The 21,533-nt window shown below is 35.1% G+C and overlaps 1 protein-coding gene across 2 annotated transcripts; it reads right to left on the bottom strand.

Moving 5' to 3' along the window:
• Positions 1 to 10,707: 10,707 nt before the first annotated feature.
• Positions 10,708 to 20,977, bottom strand: LOC116917062 (serine proteinase stubble). Of its 2 annotated transcripts, XM_032922423.2 has the most exons (11): positions 20,292 to 20,977; positions 19,968 to 20,221; positions 18,156 to 18,367; positions 16,817 to 17,101; positions 13,304 to 13,489; positions 12,361 to 12,437; positions 12,177 to 12,277; positions 12,001 to 12,100; positions 11,744 to 11,912; positions 11,485 to 11,642; positions 10,708 to 11,393 (listed from the first exon to the last, which is right to left on the bottom strand). In XM_032922423.2, exons 2-11 carry the CDS (start codon positions 19,970 to 19,972, stop codon positions 11,238 to 11,240), a joined length of 1,449 nt encoding a protein of 482 aa, XP_032778314.1. In that variant the 5' UTR covers positions 19,973 to 20,221; positions 20,292 to 20,977; the 3' UTR covers positions 10,708 to 11,237. The 2 variants fall into 2 exon arrangements, with proteins under 2 accessions (XP_032778314.1, XP_032778315.1); XM_032922424.2 differs by lacking the exon at positions 20,292 to 20,977 and having other exon boundaries at positions 19,968 to 20,262.
• Between the last annotated feature and the right edge of the window lie 556 nt (positions 20,978 to 21,533).

Raw genomic sequence — 21,533 nt, 5'->3', positions numbered from 1 at the left:
GAAGGGTATAGCCTTCCTCACTTTTGTCAAAATCTTAAAAAAATAGAATTAGACAAAAATCACACAGCATAATCAAAATTGAACGCTCATTAAGAATCTGATATTGGTTTCTCGTTAAACCAAATGGATTCAAAATAAAACAAAGAAAATTGCTATTAGCGCACCAACTTTATTGATGTTTTTTACGATTATTGCATAAACTATGCAGCTAAATGAAACATAAACCTGATTTTCGTTATTTTCAGTCAATTTTGAATCGAAATCATGTATTTTAAGCAAAATTTGAAATTTGGTCAAAAATGAAAAAGTGGGAAGGGTATAGCCTTCCTACTTTTGTCAAAATCTTAAAAAAATAGAATTAGACAAAAATCACACAGCATAATCAAAATTGAACCCTCATTAAGAATCTGATATTGGTTTCTCGTTAAACCAAATGGATTCAAAATAAAACAAAGAAAATTGCTATTAGCGCACCAACTTTGTTGATGTTTTTTATGATTATTTCATAAACTATGCAGCTAAATGAAACATAAACCTGATTTTCGTTATTTTCAGTCAATTTTGAATCGAAATCATGTATTTTAAGCAAAATTTGAAATTTGGTCACAAAATGAAAAAGTGGGAAGGGTATAGCCTTCCTACTTTTGTCAAAATCTTAAAAAAATAAAATTAGACAAAAATCACACAGCATAATCAAAATTGAACGCTCATTAAGAATCTGATATTGGTTTCTCGTTAAACCAAATGGATTCAAAATCAAAAAAAGAAAATTGCTATTAGCGCACCAACTTTGTTGATGTTTTTTACGATTATTTCATAAACTATGCAGCTAAATGAAACATAAACCTGATTTTCGTTATTTTCAGTCAATTTTGAATCGAAATCATGTATTTTAAGCAAAATTTGAAAATTTGGTCAAAAATGAAAAAGTGGGAAGGGTATAGCCTTCCTACTTTTGTCAAAATCTTAAAAAAATAGAATTAGACAAAAATCACACAGCATAATCAAAATTGAATGCTCATTAAGAATCTGATATTGGTTTCTCGTTAAACCAAAAGGATTCAAAATAAAACAAAGAAAATTGCTATTAGCGCACCAACTTTGTTGATGTTTTTTATGATTATTTCATAAACTATGCAGCTAAATGAAACATAAACCTGATTTTCGTTATTTTCAGTCAATTTTGAATCGAAATCATGTATTTTAAGCAAAATTTGAAATTTGGTCAAAACTGAAAAAGTGGGAAGGGTATAGCCTTCCTACTTTTGTCAAAATCTTAAAAAAATAAAATTAGACAAAAATCACACAGCATAATCAAAATTGAACGTCCCATTTTGAATCTGATATTGGTTTCTCGTTAAACCAAATGGATTCAAAATAAAACAAAGAAAATTGCTATTAGCGCACCAACTTTGTTGATGTTTTTTACGATTATTTCATAAACTATGCAGCTAAATGAAACATAAACCTGATTTTCGTTATTTTCAGTCAATTTTGAATCGAAATCATGTATTTTAAGCAAAATTTGAAATTTGGTCAAAAATGAAAAAGTGGGAAGGGTATAGCCTTCCTACTTTTGTCAAAATCTTAAAAAAATAGAATTAGACAAAAATCACACAGCATAATCAAAATTGAACGCTCATTAAGAATCTGATATTGGTTTCTCGTTAAACCAAATGGATTCAAAATAAAACAAAGAAAATTGCTATTAGCGCACCAACTTTATTGATGTTTTTTACGATTATTTCATAAACTATGCAGCTAAATGAAACATAAACCTGATTTTCGTTATTTTCAGTCAATTTTGAATCGAAATCATGTATTTTAAGCAAAATTTGAAATTTGGTCAAAAATGAAAAAGTGGGAAGGGTATAGCCTTCCTACTTTTGTCAAAATCTTAAAAAAATAGAATTAGACAAAAATCACACAGCATAATCAAAATTGAACCCTCATTAAGAATCTGATATTGGTTTCTCGTTAAACCAAATGGATTCAAAATAAAACAAAGAAAATTGCTATTAGCGCACCAACTTTGTTGATGTTTTTTATGATTATTTCATAAACTATGCAGCTAAATGAAACATAAACCTGATTTTCGTTATTTTCAGTCAATTTTGAATCGAAATCATGTATTTTAAGCAAAATTTGAAATTTGGTCAAAAATGAAAAAGTGGGAAGGGTATAGCCTTCCTACTTTTGTCAAAATCTTAAAAAAATAAAATTAGACAAAAATCACACAGCATAATCAAAATTGAACGCTCATTAAGAATCTGATATTGGTTTCTCGTTAAACCAAATGGATTCAAAATCAAAAAAGAAAATTGCTATTAGCGCACCAACTTTGTTGATGTTTTTTACGATTATTTCATAAACTATGCAGCTAAATGAAACATAAACCTGATTTTCGTTATTTTCAGTCAATTTTGAATCGAAATCATGTATTTTAAGCAAAATTTGAAATTTGGTCAAAAATGAAAAAGTGGGAAGGGTATAGCCTTCCTACTTTTGTCAAAATCTTTAAAAAATAGAATTAGACAAAAATCACACAGCATAATCAAAATTGAATGCTCATTAAGAATCTGATATTGGTTTCTCGTTAAACCAAAAGGATTCAAAATAAAACAAAGAAAATTGCCTATTAGCGCACCAACTTTGTTGATGTTTTTTATGATTATTTCATAAACTATGCAGCTAAATGAAACATAAACCTGATTTTCGTTATTTTCAGTCAATTTTGAATCGAAATCATGTATTTTAAGCAAAATTTGAAATTTGGTCAAAAAATGAAAAAGTGGGAAGGGTATAGCCTTCCTACTTTTGTCAAAATCTTAAAAAAATAGAATTAGACAAAAATCACACAGCATAATCAAAATTGAACGCTCATTAAGAATCTGATATTGGTTTCTCGTTAAACCAAATAAATTCAAAATAAAACAAAGAAAATTGCTATTAGCGCACCAATTTTGTTGATGTTTTTTACGATTATTTCATAAACTATGCAGCTAAATGAAACATAAACCTGATTTCTCGTTATTTTCAGTCAATTTTGAATCGTAATCATGTATTTTAAGCAAAATTTGAAATTTGGTCAATCAAAATGAAAAAGTGGGAAGGGTATAGCCTTCCTACTTTTGTCAAAATCTTAAAAAAATAGAATTAGACAAAAATCACACAGCATAATCAAAATTGAACGCTCATTAAGAATCTGATATTGGTTTCTCGTTAAACCAAATGGATTCAAAATAAAACAAAGAAAATTGCTATTAGCGCACCAACTTTGTTGATGTTTCTTACGATTATTTCATAAACTATGCAGCTAAATGAAACATAAACCTGATTTTCGTTATTTTCAGTCAATTTTGAATCGAAATCATGTGTTTTAAGCAAAATTTGAAATTTGGTCAAAAATGAAAAAGTGGGAAGGGTATAGCCTTCCTACTTTTGTCAAAATCTTAAAAAAATAGAATTAGACAAAAATCACACAGCATAATCAAAATTGAACGCTCATTAAGAATCTGATATTGGTTTCTCGTTAAACCAAATGGATTCAAAATAAAACAAAGAAAATTGCTATTAGCGCACCAACTTTATTGATGTTTTTTACGATTATTTCATAAACTATGCAGCTAAATGAAACATAAACCTGATTTTCGTTATTTTCAGTCAATTTTGAATCGAAATCATGTATTTTAAGCAAAATTTGAAATTTGGTCAAAAATGAAAAAGTGGGAAGGGTATAGCCTTCCTACTTTTGTCAAAATCTTAAAAAAATAGAATTAGACAAAAATCACACAGCATAATCAAAATTGAACGCTCATTAAGAATCTGATATTGGTTTCTCGTTAAACCAAAAGGATTCAAAATAAAACAAAGAAAATTGCTATTAGCGCACCAACTTTGTTGATGTTTTTTACGATTATTTCATAAATTATGCAACTAAATGAAACATAAACCTGATTTTCGTTATTTTCAGTCAATTTTGAATCGAAATCATGTATTTTAAGCAAAATTTAAAATTTGGTCAAAAATGAAAAAGTGGGAATTGTATAGCCTTCCTACTTTTGTCAAAATCTTAAAAAAATAGAATTAGACAAAAATCACACAGCATAATCAAAATTGAACGCTCATTAAGAATCTGATATTGGTTTCTCGTTAAACCAAATGGATTCAAAATAAAACAAAGAAAATTGCTATTAGCGCACCAACTTTGTTGATATTTTTACGATTATTTCATAAACTATGCAGCTAAATGAAACATAAACCTGATTTTCGTTATTTTCAGTCAATTTTGAATCGAAATCATGTATTTTAAGCAAAATTTGAAATTTGGTCAAAAATGAAAAAGTGGGAAGGGTATAGCCTTCCTACTTTTGTCAAAATCCTTTTAAAAAAATAGAATTAGACAAAAATCACACAGCATAATCAAAATTGAACGCTCATTAAGAATCTGATATTGGTTTCTCGTTAAACCAAATGGATTCAAAATAAAACAAAATAAATTGCTATTAGCGCACAAACTTTGTTGATGTTTCTTTACGATTATTTCATAAACTATGCAGCTAAATGAAACATAAACCTGATTTTCGTTATTTTCAGTCAATTTTGAATCGAAATCATGTATTTTAAGCAAAATTTGAAATTTGGTCAAAAATGAAAAAGTGGGAAGGGTATAGCCTTCCTACTTTTGTCAAAATCTTAAAAAAATAAAATTAGACAAAAATCACACAGCATAATCAAAATTAAACGCTAATTAAGAATCTGATATTGGTTTCTCGTTAAACCAAATGGATTCAAAAAAAAAGAAAATTGCATTAGCGCACCAACTTTGTTGATGTTTTTACGATTATTCAAAACTATGCAGCTAAATGAAACATAAACCTGATTTTCGTTATTTTCAGTCAATTTTGAATCGAAATCATGTATTTTAAGCAAAATTTGAAATTTGGTCAAAAATGAAAAAGTGGGAAGGTATAGCCTTCCTACTTTTGTCAAAATCTTAAAAAAAGAATTAGACAAAAATCACACAGCATAATCAAAATTGAACGCTCATTAAGAATCTGATATTGGTTTCTCGTTAAACCAAATGGATTCAAAATAAAACAAAGAAAATTGCTATTAGCGCACCAACTTTGTTGATGTTTCTTACGATTATTTCATAAACTATGCAGCTAAATGAAACATAAACCTGATTTTCGTTATTTTCAGTCAATTTTGAATCGAAATCATGTATTTTAAGCAAAATTTGAAATTTGGTCAAAAATGAAAAAGTGGGAAGGGTATAGCCTTCCTACTTTTGTCAAAATCTTAAAAAAATAGAATTAGACAAAAATCACACAGCATAATCAAAATTGAACGCTCATTAAGAATCTGATATTGGTTTCTCGTTAAACCAAATGGATTCAAAATAAAACAAAGAAAATTGCTATTAGCGCACCAACTTTGTTGATGTTTTTTACGATTATTTCATAAACTATGCAGCTAAATGAAACATAAACCTGATTTTCGTTATTTTCAGTCAATTTTGAATCGAAATCATGTATTTTAAGCAAAATTTGAAATTTGGTCAAAAATGAAAAAGTGGGAAGGGTATAGCCTTCCTACTTTTGTCAAAATCTTAAAAAAATAGAATTAGACAAAAATCACACAGCATAATCAAAATTGAACGCTCATTAAGAATCTGATATTGGTTTCTCGTTAAACCAAATGGATTCAAAATAAAACAAAGAAAATTGCTATTAGCGCACCAACTTTGTTGATGTTTTTTACGATTATTTCATAAACTATGCAGCTAAATGAAACATAAACCTGATTTTCGTTATTTTCAGTCAATTTTGAATCGAAATCATGTATTTTAAGCAAAATTTGAAATTTGGTCAAAAATGAAAAAGTGGGAAGGGTATAGCCTTCCTACTTTTGTCAAAATCTTAAAAAAATAGAATTAGACAAAAATCACACAGCATAATCAAAATTGAACGCTCATTAAGAATCTGATATTGGTTTCTCGTTAAACCAAATGGATTCAAAATAAAACAAAGAAAATTGCTATTAGCGCACCAACTTTGTTGATGTTTTTTACGATTATTTCATAAACTATGCAGCTAAATGAAACATAAACCTGATTTTCGTTATTTTCAGTCAATTTTGAATCGAAATCATGTATTTTAAGCAAAATTTGAAATTTGGTCAAAAATGAAAAAGTGGGAAGGTATAGCCTTCCTACTTTTGTCAAAATCTTAAAAAAATAGAATTAGACAAAAATCACACAGCATAATCAAAATTGAACGCTCATTAAGAATCTGATATTGGTTTCTCGTTAAACCAAATGGATTCAAAATAAAACAAAGAAAATTGCTATTAGCGCACCAACTTTGTTGATGTTTTTACGATTATTTCATAAACTATGCAGCTAAATGAAACATAAACCTGATTTTCGTTATTTTCAGTCAATTTTGAATCGAAATCATGTATTTTAAGCAAAATTTGAAATTTGGTCAAAAATGAAAAAGTGGGAAGGGTATAGCCTTCCTACTTTTGTCAAAATCTTAAAAAAATAGAATTAGACAAAAATCACACAGCATAATCAAAATTGAACGCTCATTAAGAATCTGATATTGGTTTCTCGTTAAACCAAATGGATTCAAAATAAAACAAAGAAAATTGCTATTAGCGCACCAACTTTGTTGATGTTTCTTACGATTATTTCATAAACTATGCAGCTAAATGAAACATAAACCTGATTTTCGTTATTTTCAGTCAATTTTGAATCGAAATCATGTATTTTAAGCAAAATTTGAAATTTGGTCAAAAATGAAAAAGTGGGAAGGGTATAGCCTTCCTACTTTTGTCAAAATCTTAAAAAAATAGAATTAGACAAAAATCACACAGCATAATCAAAATTGAACGCTCATTAAGAATCTGATATTGGTTTCTCGTTAAACCAAATGGATTCAAAATAAAACAAAGAAAATTGCTATTAGCGCACCAACTTTGTTGATGTTTTTTACGATTATTTCATAAACTATGCAGCTAAATGAAACATAAACCTGATTTTCGTTATTTTCAGTCAATTTTGAATCGAAATCATGTATTTTAAGCAAAATTTGAAATTTGGTCAAAAATGAAAAAGTGGGAAGGGTATAGCCTTCCTACTTTTGTCAAAATCTTAAAAAAATAGAATTAGACAAAAATCACACAGCATAATCAAAATTGAACGCTCATTAAGAATCTGATATTGGTTTCTCGTTAAACCAAATGGATTCAAAATAAAACAAAGAAAATTGCTATTAGCGCACCAACTTTGTTGATGTTTTTTACGATTATTTCATAAACTATGCAGCTAAATGAAACATAAACCTGATTTTCGTTATTTTCAGTCAATTTTGAATCGAAATCATGTATTTTAAGCAAAATTTGAAATTTGGTCAAAAATGAAAAAGTGGGAAGGGTATAGCCTTCCTACTTTTGTCAAAATCTTAAAAAAATAGAATTAGACAAAAATCACACAGCATAATCAAAATTGAACGCTCATTAAGAATCTGATATTGGTTTCTCGTTAAACCAAATGGATTCAAAATAAAACAAAGAAAATTGCTATTAGCGCACCAACTTTGTTGATGTTTTTTACGATTATTTCATAAACTATGCAGCTAAATGAAACATAAACCTGATTTTCGTTATTTTCAGTCAATTTTGAATCGAAATCATGTATTTTAAGCAAAATTTGAAATTTGGTCAAAAATGAAAAAGTGGGAAGGGTATAGCCTTCCTACTTTTGTCAAAATCTTAAAAAAATAGAATTAGACAAAAATCACACAGCATAATCAAAATTGAACGCTCATTAAGAATCTGATATTGGTTTCTCGTTAAACCAAATGGATTCAAAATAAAACAAAGAAAATTGCTATTAGCGCACCAACTTTGTTGATGTTTTTTACGATTATTTCATAAACTATGCAGCTAAATGAAACATAAACCTGATTTTCGTTATTTTCAGTCAATTTTGAATCGAAATCATGTATTTTAAGCAAAATTTGAAATTTGGTCAAAAATGAAAAAGTGGGAAGGGTATAGCCTTCCTACTTTTGTCAAAATCTTAAAAAAATAGAATTAGACAAAAATCACACAGCATAATCAAAATTGAACGCTCATTAAGAATCTGATATTGGTTTCTCGTTAAACCAAATGGATTCAAAATAAAACAAAGAAAATTGCTATTAGCGCACCAACTTTGTTGATGTTTCTTACGATTATTTCATAAACTATGCAGCTAAATGAAACATAAACCTGATTTTCGTTATTTTCAGTCAATTTTGAATCGAAATCATGTATTTTAAGCAAAAGTTGAAATTTGGTCAAAAATGAAAAAGTGGGAAGGGTATAGCCTTCCTACTTTTGTCAAAATCTTAAAAAAATAGAATTAGACAAAAATCACACAGCATAATCAAAATTGAACGCTCATTAAGAATCTGATATTGGTTTCTCGTTAAACCAAATGGATTCAAAATAAAACCAAGAAAATTGCTATTAGCGCACCAACTTTGTTGATGTTTTTTACGATTATTTCATAAACTATGTAGCTAAATGAAACATCAACCTGATTTTCGTTATTTTCAGTCAATTTTGAATCGAAATCATGTATTTTAAGCAAAATTTGAAATTTGGTCAAAAATGAAAAAGTGGGAAGGGTATAGCCTTCCTACTTTTGTCAAAATCTTAAAAAAATAAAATTAGACAAAAATCACACAGCATAATCAAAATTGAACGCTCATTAAGAATCTGATATTGGTTTCTCGTTAAACCAAATGGATTCAAAATAAAACAAAGAAAATTGCTATTAGCGCACCAACTTTGTTGATGTTTCTTTACGATTATTTCATAAACTATGCAGCTAAATGAAACATAAACCTGATTTTCGTTATTTTCAGTCAATTTTGAATCGAAATCATGTATTTTAAGCAAAATTTGAAATTTGGTCAAAAATGAAAAAGTGGGAAGGGTATAGCCTTCCTACTTTTGTCAAAATCTTAAAAAAATAGAATTAGACAAAAATCACACAGCATAATCAAAATTGAACGCTCATTAAGAATCTGATATTGGTTTCTCGTTAAACCAAATGGATTCAAAATAAAACAAAGAAAATTGCTATTAGCGCACCAACTTTGTTGATGTTTCTTACGATTATTTCATAAACTATGCAGCTAAATGAAACATAAACCTGATTTTCGTTATTTTCAGTCAATTTTGAATCGAAATCATGTATTTTAAGCAAAATTTGAAATTTGGTCAAAAATGAAAAAGTGGGAAGGGTATAGCCTTCCTACTTTTGTCAAAATCTTAAAAAAATAGAATTAGACAAAAATCACACAGCATAATCAAAATTGAACGCTCATTAAGAATCTGATATTGGTTTCTCGTTAAACCAAATGGATTCAAAATAAAACAAAGAAAATTGCTATTAGCGCACCAACTTTGTTGATGTTTTTACGATTATTTCATAAACTATGCAGCTAAATGAAACATAAACCTGATTTTCGTTATTTTCAGTCAATTTTGAATCGAAATCATGTATTTTAAGCAAAATTTGAAATTTGGTCAAAAATGAAAAAGTGGGAAGGGTATAGCCTTCCTACTTTTGTCAAAATCTTAAAAAAATAGAATTAGACAAAAATCACACAGCATAATCAAAATTGAACGCTCATTAAGAATCTGATATTGGTTTCTCGTTAAACCAAATGGATTCAAAATAAAACAAAGAAAATTGCTATTAGCGCACCAACTTTGTTGATGTTTCTTACGATTATTTCATAAACTATGCAGCTAAATGAAACATAAACCTGATTTTCGTTATTTTCAGTCAATTTTGAATCGAAATCATGTATTTTAAGCAAAATTTGAAATTTGGTCAAAAATGAAAAAGTGGGAAGGGTATAGCCTTCCTACTTTTGTCAAAATCTTAAAAAAATAGAATTAGACAAAAATCACACAGCATAATCAAAATTGAACGCTCATTAAGAATCTGATATTGGTTTCTCGTTAAACCAAATGGATTCAAAATAAAACAAAGCAAGTTGCTATTAGCGCACCAACTTTGTTGATGTTTCTTACGATTATTTCATAAACTATGCAGCTAAATGAAACATAAACCTGATTTTCGTTATTTTCAGTCAATTTTGAATCGAAATCATGCATTTTAAGCAAAATTTGAAATTTGGTCAAAAATGAAAAAGTGGGAAGGGTATAGCCTTCCTACTTTTGTCAAAATCTTAAAAAAATAGAATTAGACAAAAATCACACAGCATAATCAAAATTGAACGCTCATTAAGAATCTGATATTGGTTTCTCGTTAAACCAAATGGATTCAAAATAAAAAAAAGAAAATTGCTATTAGCGCACCAACTTTGTTGATGTTTTTTACGATTATTTCATAAACTATGCAGCTAAATGAAACATAAACCTGATTTTCGTTATTTTCAGTCAATTTTGAATCGAAATCATGTATTTTAAGCAAAATTTGAAATTTGGTCAAAAATGAAAAAGTGGGAAGGGTATAGCCTTCCTACTTTTGTCAAAATCTTAAAAAAATAGAATTAGACAAAAATCACACAGCATAATCAAAATTGCATTACGCATCAAATGAAAAATTACTGGGCGTTAGAATAAAGAAGGTAACAAGGTTGACTATGCTAGCAAAGACTGTTTGAAAGCCAATTGGTGCTATGAAATGTGTATTTGCTAAAAAAGTCTTTTTCCTCTCCATTTATTCGTTTGCTTTTTAGCAGCACTCAAAATATGGTATATAATTCTGGAAACGATTTGCCTCTTATGCACACAGGCACACAACACATTCAGATATACCTCTAAATTATATGAATGCACAACATGAAGGATTTGTTTCGGCAATGCACGATATTTCGGTAAAAAGGGATAGGGAACAAAGAAGGCACGACTGCGCTGCGGCGAAAGGCAGCCCTAGAGGGATCGGGAGGTTCACAATCATTGGGGAAAGAATGCACTGAATCATTTGCACGTGTGATCGACCTATTTACAGTGTGTCATGGAATCCTGTCCGTGAACTGTCGCCGAGAGCGTAAATAACGGAAAATAAACAAGAATAAAATAATCAAGGCAAGACTAAATAATAAATGGTAGTAATTTTGAAACATTAGACGGAATAATTTCTGGATCTGTCTTGGGCGAACGTTATCCGATTAATTTTGTGCTTCTGGTGATGAAATTGACTAGCGAATGTTTTGCTGTATCCAGTCAACGAAATGGGGGATATTGGTATAAACTCCTGGCAGCGACTCCCTAGCGCACCCAATACCCCACGAGACAAGGCCAATGAGGGTGGAACGACCATCCTTATCGATAGTCAACGGTCCTCCGGAATCACCCTTTTTTCCCACGTGAAAAAAACCAAAAATCAATGTCAGCGTGATATCTAATGTAAAAAAAGGAAAAAAAATATATCAATTATGTCCATACCTGACAAGAATCACGGCCTCCCTCCTTGTATCCCGCACACGTAAAAACATTATAGATAGTCTCCCTCCTGCCTGCATCTTTGTACCATTTCTGACAGTCGCTGTTGTCGATGACACGGACGTCAACTGCCTGCAAAACGTCCGGAACTGTCGCTCCACCTTTAACGTAAATATCATTAAGAAAGAAAAAATAAATAATAATGATTTCAAAAATTCCAATGAAAACAACAAGAAGAAAAACTGAGGAATGAATAAACAACCGTGAGCTGTGCGGCCCCATCCGGTGACGGTTCCTGTTTGACCGACATAATTGGCTTTGGCTGGTGGTAGACAAACCGGGATGATGTGCTCCTTGTACACTACATCGCGTTTGAGCTTTAATAAGGCGATGTCATTCTGGAAGTCAGCCGGATTGTAGCTAGGATGCACCTATTGGTGAATCAAAAACATTTATTTATAAATTTTTTTTCAATTCGCGTTGGCTGAATCATATCATTTAATTGATTTAATACCGCACCTCTTTGCGTTCAATGTCGTAGTCCTCGTGAGGTTGAGGTTCGTTGGTGTCTTTCATATTCCATTCACCTAGTCGAACTCGAATTCCCGATGTTGCCGTGCTTTATTTAAACAGAACCAAACAAAAAAACGAATAAAATTCCTTTCAAAACCGTTTCAGAAGTTCCAAAGTGATACCTGTGCACGCAGTGAGCGGCCGTGATTACCCAGCGGTTGTTGATTAGCGCACCACCACACGACACTCTCCTTGAGAGGTAACTTGTCTTGACGATCGACGCCTATCATAAAAAATCACAATTAAAAATTGGAAACAATTTCAGTTTAGAAGTTAATTTCACAAAATATGAAATAGAATAATTACCTGCCACGGAACTTTCCCAAAGCTTGTATCGTGACCACCGACAATCCGATTCATACGGGTATAGGTCAATCCGCATTCTGCAACCATCAAATATTTTGTTTAGGGGGGATTTTTGGTTTAAAATTAAAACGAGGACAATCATGAACAGTTAAGCGAAATACAAGCGTGATTCTTTTCATCTTCGACGCGTTGAAATTAAAATAATTGCGGTGAAGACGATTGGAGCTAATGGTGTGATAAGTCTACAGTTCGACAGTGATTACGCTAACTACGTGCTGTTCCATAATCCGGGTTCCGACGGAGGCTTGTGCTTTGAAATTCCCTTCGGTGCACCATCTCTGTAGATGTCAGTCTACTATTTTTCTCGAACCGACGGATGTGCGAGGCAACCGTAAGCACTAATCGTACGTGCTTCCAATGTTTTGATTCAGTCCTACCACTGGGTCTCTCATATTGTGAGGGGCCACTTGAACTGGGACGAGTGGGCCTTAACAACAGGTTGAAAGCCGGTGGTCGAAAAAAGACCAAAGACGGACCAGTCAACAGAGTCGGTCGTCGTGTTGTCGTCATCACAGATGTCGTCGTCGTCGTCGCTGATTATTTCATATGTTCGATTTGTTATGTGTCAGTTATTATATATACGTCACAACCCAAACAAAAAATGAATAGTTTTAAAAGCAAATAAAAAAAAATCTAAAATAAAATCTAAATTTTTAAGAAAAGAAAACTGCATGAGGCCAAGGCCGGTGCCCAATGCATTGTGAAAAGTTATTATAGTTGACAATGATGATTGACATGCGATATGCTATTCAACTACTTAGTCTATAAAGGCCAAGGGCAGAATAATTTGGTTTTGACGGTTGGTCCGAAAGTCAAGTCAATTGTTTCGTCGATTCGTTTTCTTCTTCGTCCAAACGGAAGGGAAGGGTGGAGGACAACTTACTTGCGTCATTCAGTGAAAACACTGGAGTCTGGACAGTATTCTCATTGTCGGCGGATTTCGGCACGCAACACTGCCAGAGAGGACCACCGTTGCAAAGATCCTTAGTTACACCGCCTGCTAGGGTGCAGGCCAAACTCAGGCCGCAATTGTACTTGACACCCTTATACTCGCAGTTTGGTTGTATCACTAGATTTGGTAAGTAATACCATACAGACGTGAAAATCAACCAAAATGAAGGCATGCATTAAAAACACAAAAAAAAATTAAAACACCCTATAAGACAAAGCACAAAATGCGCTTCATTGTTAACGATATTGAAGAGAGCGAGGGAAACCATCGGCACGCCAAAAAATGAAAGAGCGGAAAACCATGGCAAGATGGTTGAAGAAAACGCACAGACGCACCTAACCGACTTTCTCCTAAGCGCATATCGTTCTCAGCCATCAGCCTTTTACACGCTGACATGTATATGTAGAAAGAAAGTCACGCGATACGGGAAGTCTATGGCAGCGTATATAGTTGACCAGTAAAGTTCTCGCGGCGAGCATCGTGATGTAATCTTTTCGCTTTCCCCTACTCAAAGCCGGGCAGAGAAAACGGGAGCAGCGGAACAGATCAGAAATCCGCACCCGTGATCACCGCCAAACAATAACATCGAGCTAATAAATGAATGCAGAGACAGGCGGAATCTCATCCATTTAACCAACAAATGCTTAGAACAACACGGGACACACGACGACAAACAAAGCGTCCAAAGTGATGATTGAAAAACATTGGCAAAAAAACCTTTAAATTGTCGATTCACTGTTGGTTTCGTCTTCGGACGTTTGCTGGTGTTCTGCGTAGGCCGCTGGTCATGAGAAAAATGATTGCCAGGAGGTAAATCAGAAGGGAATTTGATCGAATTCTTGTGTGGAGGCCTCTTGACGGGTGGCCCAGGGAAGCTGAGATGCGAAGGGATCTGCTGTGGCGGAGGAAGCGGTGAAGGAGGACCCTTGCAAATGAAAATTGCCTCCATGCTGGTTGTAATGATGGTGAATGTTGAAATTGGGTTCCGGATTATTGAAAAAGTTGGGCACAACACCGTTGAATAGTGGCTCAAACGGCTTCAGGAAGCTATTAACAGGATGGGGAAAGCGGCTGTTTGATTGTGCATTGGAAGGCTCTCGACGGCCATTTGGCGGATGGCGAAATGCCAGTGGAGGAGAGGATTCATCAACGATTTCATCGTCGTCCTCCGGAAAGAAAACTGTTCCGCTGGAGACCTCCGATTCAGACAAGCTCGTCAGCTGAGCTCTAGTCGTATCCAGGTCAGCGAGGAGTAGGACACAAACGAGGGCCACGGCCGCCAAAGGAGAGATCCACAGGATGTTCATTATTGTTTACTGCCAAAACGTACAAGTGCACTCAATAGGATCTCGAAGGGATTTGTCAAAAACGAACCACAAAATCAGAGGTCACTGTTGTTGGATTTTACGCCGAATCATTCGCAATACACAAGAGAAGGCAGTCTGGGGTTGACGAGAGCGGATATGATTCGATCCTCCCCGTAGCCGCAACTAAGCTCAACTGATCTCAACGCAGATCGGTACACCCCCTTTATAAAGAAGTGCCGCAGACAGAGAAAGAGAGAAGGCGAACGAAGAGGAGAAGGAAGAATAATAAAAACACCACCTTAGTTCTTCCCAACCTGCCTTAACTCAAGGCTTTGCTATTGGGTGTGTGTTTTATTTTTAGGGGTTTCACTTCAAACATGGAGGAGGAGGAGGTCGGCAGAGTTGATTTCTTTTTCATGCCTTCAAGAGGGAAAACGAACGGGTAGGTAGCAAGGAGAGGAGAAACTTTCACCTTCCGAACGTTGGACGCACAACTTGGGAAATTCGTTGTCTACTATCAACAGCGCAAGACGCAGAGTGGAGGGGAAAAAAACACGATCATCAGATATGCAAGCAGGTAAATAAATACGGGCAGCGGGCGAACGATTTTTGGGTCAACTTTAAAATTGATTTTTAAATAAAACTCGAGGCCTCTGTTACCCCAAATTTTGTTATCATTATATGTAAATTAGGCATAATCAGATACAATTTCAATTTGCCTACTATCGTGTACGAGCAGCTTTGAAGAGAGAAAGAAAATGATCGGGTGGAACTAATAGTAAAGCTACAAGCTCTCACCAATAGGCTGGGGAAACAGAATTTCCCCTCGCTTTTACTTTTCCCAAAACCTAACGTAAATGGTTCGCCATTTATGAAACACAACACGATTCATTAACATTTAATTGTTTCTATGCCTTCATTTACCACATTTGAAAAAAACAAAAAGGAAAGGAAAAAAAGGGAAAGGTAATCTGACTCTGGTGTTGCGGGCAGTTGTAAAATCAAATGAATTGCAAAAGTTATGTAACCGATTGAAAAATGTTATCACACCTACTAATTGCATTCCGAAATAGATTGCATAGAGTAAGTCGGAAACAAGGAAACAAAAAAAATCTAGTCCATATATCTTATCGATTTCTAGACTTTCATCTTCTAGATCGTTTCATTTTCCCTTCAGGATAACAATGGCACATGGCGGTATATTAGCGATGAGGTCTGTCGTCCAAGAAAAAGCTTTCTTTCTCCAACTTTCTGCCTTCATTAATACTAGGACAAACCACCTTAGTGGATGGGAACAAACATATTTACCGCTCGCAATTCGGGATCGACCTAGCTTTCTATTCTCCTCCATCTGTCTTTTTCTCGGAAACTATGGGGCTCCCTTTCTGACTTTAGAACGCTTTAGAGTAATATATCACCGAAAAATGAAAAAAATCGACGAAACTAATAGTAACGCACTCTTCGTTCCTGTCGTGACCTTCACTGTCAGCTGGCAAATATCAGAATAACCCGCGTCCGCTTTTTGTACCAATAAACATTGATAGTACAATGTCATGTCGTGTAGCTAGGGTGTACATGGTCAGTCACCGGATGGTCTTGTATTTAGGTTAGAGCTAGTAACTTTCCTTTTCTCTCTCTATACATGTGCATTTGCGTTCCTCTTTGCCCACCCATTTTCTCTCTCTACGTTTCGAAAGCAAATTTTTTCTTCTCATTCTTACTTTTATCAAGCGAAAAATACCGATAGAAGCCCGGCTTTAGGATACTAGTCTAAGATTCAATCAAGGGTAGATTATTAAGACGGACATTTTTTTTTTTCTGGGCGCTACGTAGTCGTTCCAAACCACTGGTCAGCAGCTGTTATGAGCTTTTATTTTCAGAAATGTTTCTCCAGACAACACGGAGGATGGATGGGAAAAAAAGGCTTGGTACCAAAATAAAGAAAAAATTGCCGTTAACTCAAAATAATTGCCTATTTGTTTTGATGCTTTCCCCTTCTCGTTTTCTCCTTAATCTAGATGTGGCTGCCACCAATGGTTTTCGTTTCTCTCTCTTTGTATCGTTAACAACAGTTCTACTGATACTTCTTTTTGATGCCCACAAAATTGAAAAGAATGAGATCAAAAGGAGGACTTACATTTGTTGAGTGTTTTGACCATGTTGCTGAAAATACCCCGAGCATCACTCGTATTGCGAATGGTAGTCTGCTGGGACGGGGAAGATTCCGCCTCATTAGTCAAAGTGTCTTCTTTCCAGAGGTTTTCAGACGTTGTCACCAAATCCTCGTCGTTTGGCTCTATAATTGCCAAAGAGGTAGTCGGAGTAGCGATCGTCGTGGTAGCAATAGCCGTCGCTTGCTCCTTCTCTTCTCGGCCGCCTTTAGTTGGCATCTCCTTAAGCGTGTTTGCATTATCTCCACTCACTAGGCAAAACGACAAGCCACATTATTAAATAAAATACGGCGATGACAAAAATTCAATGAAGTTATGGATATCATTAAGTTTCTTTGGCGCCCCAGCTGACGCTAAATCATAAACAGAAGAGAACCGAGAGAGAAAGTCACGCGTTTCATCCATAAAGATGAAATATGCTTGTATCGGACGAATCACACGCTCAAGTAGAAAGTACAGTATGTTCCCTAAAAGTATGCTAATAGGCTGTGTGCATGAGACTACCGAATTCTATGGCTTAGCAGGGTACAAAACAATTTTGTACAGCATTTACTGGCAAGAGGGATCGCCTAAAAACGGAAATGCACCATCGGAAATATCATAAGCCCTAAACTTTCGCTTTCTTTCTTATCGCTTCAATCGAGAGTGAAAGTCCCCCGTAAACGAACGCCTTACCATGAAAAATACATATAGTAGCTTTTGTGTTAGACAGATAAAGAGGTAGAAGGAAAAGTGAGATAAAAAAAAAGATTAGCGTGTCGTAGAGCTGGTCATCCATCGTATTGGAACATAAAGTGGTTGCGCAACAAATAAACAGTGTGAAAAAAAGCGAAAGGGAAAGCCAGTGGCGTTATTACCAACGTCCCATTGGATACCTGTAATATTGCACTAATATGTCCCAAACTTGGACAAACACACGCAGACACATACACGCCTACAAAGATTCAAAACCAGAAGTTGTCGTCATGTTGGCGGTAGAGAAATCTTTCGATGTTTAATATTTAAAATTTACTTTCTATCTCTACGATTTTTCTGCTAAGTACTGGACACAATCTCCACCGCAAAATTTCGTTTTTATTACGACTCATGCAAGATTTATCTTTGCCATTGGCTGGTAATGGCTGCTCGGGAAACCATTACATTTTATGACGCTGCTCTAAACAAAAAAGTGAGAAAGATTTCGATTCGTTCGAGGCAAAGATTCTTGCATCTTTACTGGGACGCTAATGAAACCTGGTGCAAAATTATTTGCCTTGGCCAATGATTGGCAGGATGTAGTATAAGCAAATTAAAGGTCTAATTTACCTTGAATGGCTCGTGAGGTATCGTCGTGACCATGGGATGTCGTACCATGAGCATCGTTGGCAGCTGCAGTGGCGGCGATCCAGGATGATCGGCGGAAACCCGACCGAAAACCTGTTCGAAGGGCCGGATGTTGGTGCTTGAGCCCCGAAGTCGCGGACGTTGCCAGCGCGATCAGCTCCAATGTTAGGAGCAATAGAAAGTACCCGGATATCCTATAAAGTAAAGAGTGAAGAAATTAAAAGTGTGCTAGCATGTACAGAATCCATTGCATCAGCAAGAACAATAAATTGACTTTTCTTGGTCAAAGTCTAGACTTCCGTTTGATTTCTCTCTTGCTTAAGCCTAAATTAATTTGCGATAAACGCCCCTATGTCGAAATGGGCAGTAACGTCTTGTAAAACAAAACCAAAAAAAATGTGGCGAGAGCAATATGAAAGCCCCCCACATTTTCATCATCCCCTGAAGTAAATCCATTCAAGACACGAAGGAATGACGCCATTTGCGTGAATCGAAGTATGTGCGTGAAAACTTTTCAGCAAAGCTTTCGAAAAAAACAGCAAAACATTTTTCTTCGCAAACAACTGGTGCCATCTAGCGAAGAGAATAAAACTCTGACAGAATCTCTGGGTAGAAAGTTGTTCCAACCGCGCCTGGTACATACACACACACACAATCGAACACAATTCAACGGTGGAGGTTCGGAGCGAAGGAAACAAAACACCTCGAATTCGGTCGGATATTACCTGTTGGTACAAAGAACCCAGTAAACGAAACACAAAAGCGACAACAGAGAAGAAGAGCATATTTAGAATAGATATGTAGGCACACAAAGAGAAAAAGAGAAAGAGAAAGCAAACAAAATACCACATGACCTAAATACTACCTTGTCAATGGCTGTCGCTAAATATCCATTTACAGTTGCAAACGAGGTCGTAAATTATTTTTAATGCCATATATCTTTAAAATGAAAAAAACAAAAACAAAAACACAAAGCACAAAAAAACGAGCATCTTCCAGGTGTCTGTTTCCTCCACCCAAAATATTGCAGTAATGCAAATATTTGACGCCATTCGCGTGGAACGTCACTCGTTCAAAGATCAGTGGCCGACTTCAATAAGTTCTAGGATGGAGTAAAGTAAGTCAAACCAGCGACCTGATTGCTGCTAACCAAGCTGCACGCCGTCACTTGCAAAAAAAAAGGTGTGGAAAGGTAAATGAATACTAGACTCGCTTCCCGATGTCGGTCTGATTATTTAATGGGCGTAAAAACAGGAGGATAATACGACACACGATCGAATTTTCACTTCCAGGATGACTGATGATTGTGTTTCTTTTTCCATTGTGGAAGCTAGGCGTTTCCGGACGAATCTGACAACTGTTAATCCGTCAATTATGTGCTTGCCGATCCAGTTTACTCAGCGCTTAACTTCGCATGGTAGCGTGGGCGGATAAAAGCCAACGGCATCCGGTGAAAGTCTGATGGAACGTTTAGAAATATTTTGGCAAAAAAGATGAATAATAAGAAAATAATAAGGAAGAAAGAAAGAGAAAAATAAAACTAGAAGATGGTCATGAGCTTTCCCCAAGAGTGGGAAAAAGCTCGACGCACGCAAGAAGTGGACTGAATTTCCCATGTGGACTGAATTCTTCGTCATGCTTTTAAACACGCGACACAGTTCCTTTTTCACGCGCTCAACAAACGACCGAAATAAACTTCACGTTTTTGCGCAATGTAGTTGGCGCTCGATATCTCACGTCATGACAGTTGCGAAATGATTTTAATATACAATAAACTTATACAAAGTGACTTACCGCATGATCGAAACGGGTAAAGTTGTCAACTTCAAACTGTAGAATTCGTGGTTGCAATTCACTTAGCCGAAGATCCTGAAGTTGATTAGATTTAACAGAAGTGATGACACACTCGTCTCGGCAACAGACTTGGACGAAATGGATGGTTTCGACGTAGCGTATCGGAGAGCAGACCTAGAAGAACTATCGAGTTGGATCGGTCGGCTCAACTGTTGAACTTGGCTGCAGGTCGAGCCATTGAAGAGTGAGATCGTCTGAAAAGAAGAACCAGAGAGCCCGGTATTCAATTGGAGAAAGCACCGTAGATAAAGTATACACTCCCACCGGTGCTGAATGCAATGCGCGCGGATAGTAGGAAAAGTATACTATGCGCTGGAGTCTTCTTTATTCTCCACCGACAAGCCAACCCTCTCACTGGAGGAGCGCGCTCCCAGCAGGAGAGATTTTCGCCTCGCAGGCAATGGAGAAAGTCTTCGTCCTCAATTTTCTCCACAAAACTCCCCATTTTTTTAGTTGGTTACTGCTGCCTCTCTTCTCAAACGCTGTTTTTTTTTTCTTTACAGTATTTTCTCCTTCCGTTGGTAAGAGACGGAAAAATCTATTACAAGAATACCACAGCCGCTGCTCACCGCGAAAATAACCAAACGCGATGATGCTACTAATCAGACGAATCGGCATAAAAAAAGCATAATACGTCGGTTGAAAATAATTACACTCCACAGGTACCTGAACAACAAGAGAAAGCTATAAAATTAAAAACGGAGAATGAAATTGATGACAATCAAGGTTTTTTTTCTCTCTTTTCTATTCGGGTGAATAGTAGGCGGTCACGGAGGCCGAGCTCCGACTTTGCTTGTCTGAAACAAGTTAGAGATTTGACCTAAAAACAAATGGCAGAGAGAATACGAAATGAAACGTGTCCAGGTAGGTACGATAAGCGGAAGTGGCCCATCCGTATAGAAATCGAGAGCATAGCCTACGGAAGAAGAATAACAAATGACGTCGTGCCGGTGACAGAAATGTAAAACCAATATTACAGGTTTGCGACAGATTGACTGCGGAAATATAGGTTAATAAAACATTTTGTTATTTTAACATGATGGAACTTACTGTCAAACATGTTAAGCAGGATTTTCTAGCCTCGCATATAAGGGAAGCATTCCAGTATTTCTTGGGAGTGGTTTCGTCCGTATAGTAAACACACGGCAAAAGGGAAACTTTTTATGTTTTTACGATTTCTGGGTTACCAGGACAAACGAAATGCAGTTGGTTATACTTTTGTGTGTCCGTCCAAAAAAGAAGTAGGTTGATCTTCTTTTCTTCTTCTTTCCCGTCTTTTTTTTTTTTCCAGGCTGCTCATCCTTCCCCCTCCGCCTCCCCCGTTTTCCTACTCTCTTGCCCCCTTCATTTGGCTCCTCCTTGTCTTCCCATATACAAACCATTTTCTCCTTCCGCCCCCTTTGGCCCATCTTAAGACACCTGTTTGCAATACCCATGGCTAACCACCACAATTTTTTAAAGAATAGAAAAGCAGTCCATTTGAACACGCAAAACGTCCATTTAACA

This window comes from Daphnia magna, linkage group LG2 (assembly GCF_020631705.1).
Source record: "Daphnia magna isolate NIES linkage group LG2, ASM2063170v1.1, whole genome shotgun sequence".
Lineage (NCBI taxonomy): Eukaryota > Metazoa > Arthropoda > Branchiopoda > Diplostraca > Daphniidae > Daphnia > Daphnia magna.
Note: the sequence above shows the minus strand (reverse complement) of the source record. Positions and strands in the feature narration are given on the sequence as shown.